The 6000-nt window shown below is 49.6% G+C and overlaps 1 protein-coding gene across 1 annotated transcript in view; it reads left to right on the top strand.

Annotated features, from left to right (window-relative positions):
- Positions 1-1863: 1863 nt before the first annotated feature.
- LOC126335775 (retinal guanylyl cyclase 2) overlaps positions 1864-6000 on the top strand; it is a gene marked incomplete at its 5' end in the record, with an annotated part of 576657 nt that continues 572520 nt past the window's right edge. Inside the window, one exon of the mRNA XM_049999236.1 lies at positions 1864-1897. Coding sequence (XP_049855193.1) covers positions 1864-1897 — 34 coding nt within the window. The remainder of the gene's footprint in view (positions 1898-6000) is intronic.

Genomic DNA, 6000 nt, shown 5'->3' with positions numbered 1-6000 from the left:
AACAATCATAAACCTTACTTAACTTGATTCTGGAGGCTATTTACAATTGACAATCTGACTTTCCTTTGGTCTGGAAAGTTAATCTCATTCTGACATATCTCTTATACTTGACAAAGTGTTTGTACATTTATCTTCATGGCTATGTGCAGGAATATGATAATCTTATTAGGCGCAGAATGAAACTTGACTATAGACTAATGCAGACTGACTAATCGGAGGTCTGTACACTCGTTATAATACCTCGAGCGTTCAGGTATCACTGCGCGAGTGTGATCCGCGAGGAGGAAAGGTTCTACGTTAGCAGCAATCTCATTGGCTGTGTGACATATTAATACGCAGATCGGCGGAAGCAGAATTTGGTCCGTCTCTAAGACAGCGGCATCTCGTAGTGAAGAGATGGACGAGCGCTGCGCCTGCGCTGTTGCTTAGCGGGGCGCGCTCTAGTTGGAAAGTTGTGTACGCGCTGATTATGCGAAACTATGTACACAACACTTAGAACGTCTCTTTTAAATTTCCATACGGCACTTACTTAAAAAACTGCGGTTTTTGAATGTTTTTTTCCTTCGGTTGTGTTATGAAACCTTACTTTTTGCAAATTTTCTTCGTTGACGATCAACAGGAAGTCTCCTATAAAGTTTGATAAATGAGTTTGCGGGTATGAAAAAAAAGGGCCGTATCTTCTGATTGCACTGATTTAGAAGCTTCCCTTTTTTTTACATCGCCAATGAACCATAGACCTCAGGAAGTGACATAGATGTCAACTTCATGCGTCAACCACGTACTGAGAAAAATTGTTTTCAACAGTCAGATAGACGGACGTGCAACGAAGCGATCGTATAGCGGCTCCGTTTTCACCGACTGAGTCCGCAGCTCGTGGTCTCGCGGTCGCGTTCTCGCTTCCCGAGCACGGCGTCCCGGTTTCGATTTCTGGCGGGGTCAGGGACTTTCACCTGGCTCGAGATGACTGGGTGTTCGTGCTGTGCTCGTCATTTCAATATCATTCATGACAGTGGCTAGACTGGACTGAGCAAAGGTTGGGAATTTGTCCGGGCGCTGATAACCGCGCAGTTGTGTTGGGTTGGGTTGTTTTGGGGAAGGAGACCAGACAGTGAGGTCATCGGTCTCATCGGATTAGGGGAGGAGGAGGAGGAGGAGGAGGAGGAGGAGGAGGAGGAGATTAGTCCCGTCGACAACGAGGTCATTAGAGACGGAGCGCAAGCTCGGGTGAGGGAAGGATGGGGAAGGAAATCGGCCGTGCCCTTTCAAAGGAACCATCCCGGCATTTGCCTAAAGCGATGTAGGGAAATCACGGAAAACCTAAATCAGGATGGCCAGACGCGGGACTGAACCGTCGTCCTCCCGTATGCGAGTCCAGTGTTTAACCACTGTGCCACCTCTCTCGGTAAACCGCGCAGTTGAGCGCCCCACAAACCAATCATCATCATCATCACCGATTGAGGCACGCACGGAACCCATAAAAAGGAGCGATTGCCGGCAGTGGTTCTGCGTGGGAGTGGAGAGGAGTGGAGGCGAGCTGGTGGTGACGTGGCGGGGTGCGGACTGTTACAGGCGACGTGGCAGCGCGTGGAGGCGGCGCTGCGGCTGCTGAACGGCTCGGGCCCGGCGTGCGCGCTGCGGCTGCTGTCGTGGTCGCGGGCGGAGGGCGCGTGGCGGCCGCTGCTGCGCCTGCCGCAGAGGCGCGCCCCGCCGCCCGGCCACGGCCGGGAGCCGCCCCCGGAGCCCGAACCGGAGCCGCTGCAGCCCGGCGCCACCGACTGGCCGCGCCTGCGCGCCAACCTGTCCGACAGCGAGCGCGACCGGGAGCGCGCCGACGCCGACGCGGAGGCCGCCGCCGACTGCGACGACGGCGCCCTCTACTGCGACGACGGCCTCACCGGTACGTGCGCTACGAGATAAACACGCCGCGGCGAGCACCTCGCAGCACGCGACACTGCAGGTCTTACGAATGCCAACGGCCGTCTACCACCGGAAGCCAGTAACTGTTTCAGACGAGTTCAATAATGTTTGAATGCATGCACGCTCTCGAATTTTTTTTCTTTATTGCGATTTCATCCCCCTGCCCCATATGGGCAGGGGAGGACTGTCAGCGGCACAATCTGCCGCTCTTCAGCCGAGCGACATGGTAACTAAAATAAGAATAAAATGTTACATACATAAGGCGATATAAAAGGGGTACATAAAACAGAGTAAAGGGAGAAAATGGAGGTAAAAATAGACTGTCATGGAGACGTTCATGGGTGCCAGTTAAAAAAGTCACCAGAAAGTTAAAAAAAACACAGCTGGCCATTCTTAAAACACAGAGAAGACACTGAATGGACATGCACAGTCGGCCACAGTATTAAAAACACTCCACAACAACCCACTTGTAGCACACACGACGAACAATAAAACTGCCAGGTGGAACCTGCCGAGGGAAAGGTCAGAGAGGATGGAAGAGGAGGGGAGAGCAAGGGGCAGCAGGGGAAGCGGCGGGATGAACAGAGTAGGGGCGTCAGCGGGTACACGAAGGGGCAGGAGACACGTGGGGTGGGAGATCAAGAGGAAAGACAGGGCAGGGAGGAATGCACAGACACTGAAAGGGGGCACAAGAGACGGACAGGGATAGGATGAGGAAGCCGCTCGGGAGGAGAGAGGGGTAGGAGAGCTAGCCCTGAGGAAGAGGCAAGAAGATGGGGTTAAAGTTGGCAGGAAGGGTAGATATCAGGGCGAAGCTCATCATCCGGGAGGGGTATATGGTCGAAGCTGCGTTGGGAAAGAAGATGGCTCTCGAAGCACACGATCAAGTAAGTCCTGTAGTAGATACCTTCCAGGCGATAGGCAAAGTAATGTGAACACCTTTACTTACTTGGGAATGGTTTATGGGTTGGAACTCCCATTTGCCCATAATACAGCTGTGATTCTTCCTAGAATACTGGCATATAACGATTATACAGGGTGGTGCATTGACAGTGACCGGGCCAAATATCTCACGAAATAAATATCAAACTAAACAACTACAAAGAACGAAACTCGTCCAGTTTGAAGGGGGAAACCAGATGGCGCTATGGTTGGCCCGCTAGATGGCGCTGCCATACGTCAAACGGATACCAACTGCGTTTTTTTAAAATAGGAACTCCCATTTTTATTACATATTCGTGTAGTACGTAAAGAAATATGAATGTTTTAGTTGCACCACTTTTGCGCTTTGTAGTAGATGGCGCTGCTTTTGCAAAGCATTATCGGTCGGCGCCTGAACCATGATTCATTTTCAAAAAATATTCTTACGAATTTATTTTATTTACTAGCGATTCATCAACAACATTAACACATTTAATCACACTACGTAAGCAATGAAGTAGTTACCTGGGAGTAACTGATGAAATCATAGCCAAATTCCTTTTAACAAATGGGAATTTTATTCACTTTAATAGTGCCTAAAAGCATTTTTTAAAAGAAACAGATTTAAAATTATAATCAGAAAGCACCCTCTAAATATCAAACTTGCAATTTATTCAGAGGCAGAAAGAAAGAAGTTTTGACTGTATGAGCTTTCAGGCAAAGAACCTTCCCACTCCCTTTTGACACGGCCGTAGTTACGACCGCTCACAGCAGCCTCTGAAAGACTACACTGGTGCAAATCTGCAACAAAGCAGATAACTTTAAACTAAGAGTTTTAACAATTTACACAAGCACACAAACTATGCCTCCCCCCCCCCCCCGTAGTAGGGATGGAAATGGTACAAAACACTAACAATTAAAATATTAACGGTGCCACCGAAGGTGCAACTTGATTTTAACTTCTAAGAAAAGGTGGCAAATTTATATTATATATTATAATGATCATTTAAATAAAAGCCCATGAAATGCAATCTTATATAAAATTCTACAAGGTTGGCCAAACAATAGTTAAGATGCTCTACAGTACACAGATACCGCCTCTCAAGATCATAGGCAATAATATCAGAGTTTCCAAAGATCAAAACGTATTTCAGGTATTAGGCCGTTACACTTCAAGCAATAAATTCGTTAACACACCAAATCCGACAAACATGACAGAGGCAGCTACTAACGTATGGTAGATTGATAGGTAGATTACCGAACAACTCGAACCGCAGGTTGCTCTAACCCGCCCCTACTATACAAGGGAAAAACGGACCACCCAATTTATAAACAACCATCTGCCGCGGGTGGGCAAACGGAGAAGAATGGTGGGACGACCCCAAAGCAAAACGGCTGGTGACCTCACCAAGAAAACAAGTCGAATTTAACCAGAGTAAATCTAACAAGATATCACCAATCACTTAACTTATAATAAACTGCGATTTCTCGAGAAGACCTGGCGCAGCACCCCCAAATCGCTGTGCCGAACCGTCCGCTGCCAGCCGCTTCAACGGACGCAGGAAGGTGCACCTATCTCCCGTCTCACGGTGGCGCAGCTCGCACCGGCCAGACCGATGTCGTGTGTTGACTCCTGTTGCTCTCGTGTCGACCGCGAAGCCACTACGCCTCGCTATACGCCGCGGCCCACTGGACTCACGTGGCGACCTCACATGCGCCGACGCTCAAGACGGACCAGTCATCTTGTGTCTCAGTGCGCGACCGACCAACCGATCGATCCAACCGTCAATGACCATTACCTGGGCAAACTCGAGCAGACTGGCGGCCTAACGCGCAGGCTCAGATGCAGGAACTAAGCCCCGACCGGGCGACCACTCGCTGAGTTCTATTACTGGCCTAGTGGAAAGACTCTCATTTTGCCGGCTTTAAAGGTTGATCTGAACGACAGACATACTACCACTCCGAACGACATACGGATACTAACTGCCTAACAAATGCGGACGAGAGACAGACTAGCACCTTGGGACGAGAGACTGACCCAGACTTACCGACTGGCGAGTTCATAGCGCCCCTTAAATGCACGTCAACAGGCAACCTTTCCCCTTGCCCACCAGAGGGAAACACCAAAGCTGCCATTGCCACAGCGGCGCTACCGCCAGAAACGGAGGGCGACTGCTTCACACTACGTGCTGCGGCGCGCTCTTCAAAACAGCAAGTTTTACCACGGCTCACCGCCAAAGTGGAAAGTGCGTCAGAGATCCAGTATGGTGAAAGTTATGGTGATTCTGGCGTACGACTGTGATGGTGTTATCCTGATGCATTACGTTCCTCCACGGTAGACCGTCGATGCACAGTATTACTGTTCGTTTTCAGAGCATCACCTGCGACCAGCTCTGCGAAAGAAGCGCCGACAGTTTCTGCGCAACCCACCCATCGTTTTGCACGACAATGCGCGGGCCTATACGTCGCAAGCTCTGGCTGCTCTGTTTGGGCCATGGGACTGGGAAGTACTGTACCGTTCACCATACTCGCCGGAGTTAAGTCCTTGTGACTTCGATTTGCTCCGAAGATGAAGGTAGCATTCGCTTCAGAACTATTCCAGAAATCCGACAGGCAGTAGACCGCTCCATACGCACCATCAACAGAACAAGCTCTGCTAACGGTATACTACGCCTTCCACATCGCTGGCAACGGCTTCTACACGAGGCTGGTGACTGCTCTGACGGACAGTACCAGATGCAAACATGTTGCCACCATTTAAGCTCCAACCGTCGTATTTAAGTGATCACAGGTTAATGCAAGCTAGAGATAGGCCATTGCAGCTGTGTAATATTGGCGCAATAATAACCGAGGAATGCAAGCATAAAAACGTGTGTGCATTGTGTTGTACAGGTGCCGAATGTCAGTTTGTGGGACGGAGTTCCATGCCTGTTGCACTAGGTCGGTCAATATATAAACAGTTAATGCTGCTTATGGATGACGCTGGAGTTATCGTCAGACGACGTCCCATATGTGCTCAATTTTTGACATATCTGGTGATCGAGCAGGCAAAGGAACATGTCGACACTGTGTAGTGCATGATGGGTTACAACAGCGTTATGTGCGCAAGCCTTACCTGTTGGAAAACGTCCCCTGGAATGCTGTTCATGAATGGCAGCGAAA

Source organism: Schistocerca gregaria, chromosome 2 (genome assembly GCF_023897955.1).
Source record: "Schistocerca gregaria isolate iqSchGreg1 chromosome 2, iqSchGreg1.2, whole genome shotgun sequence".
Classification (NCBI taxonomy): Eukaryota; Metazoa; Arthropoda; class Insecta; order Orthoptera; family Acrididae; genus Schistocerca; species Schistocerca gregaria.
Note: the sequence above shows the minus strand (reverse complement) of the source record. Positions and strands in the feature narration are given on the sequence as shown.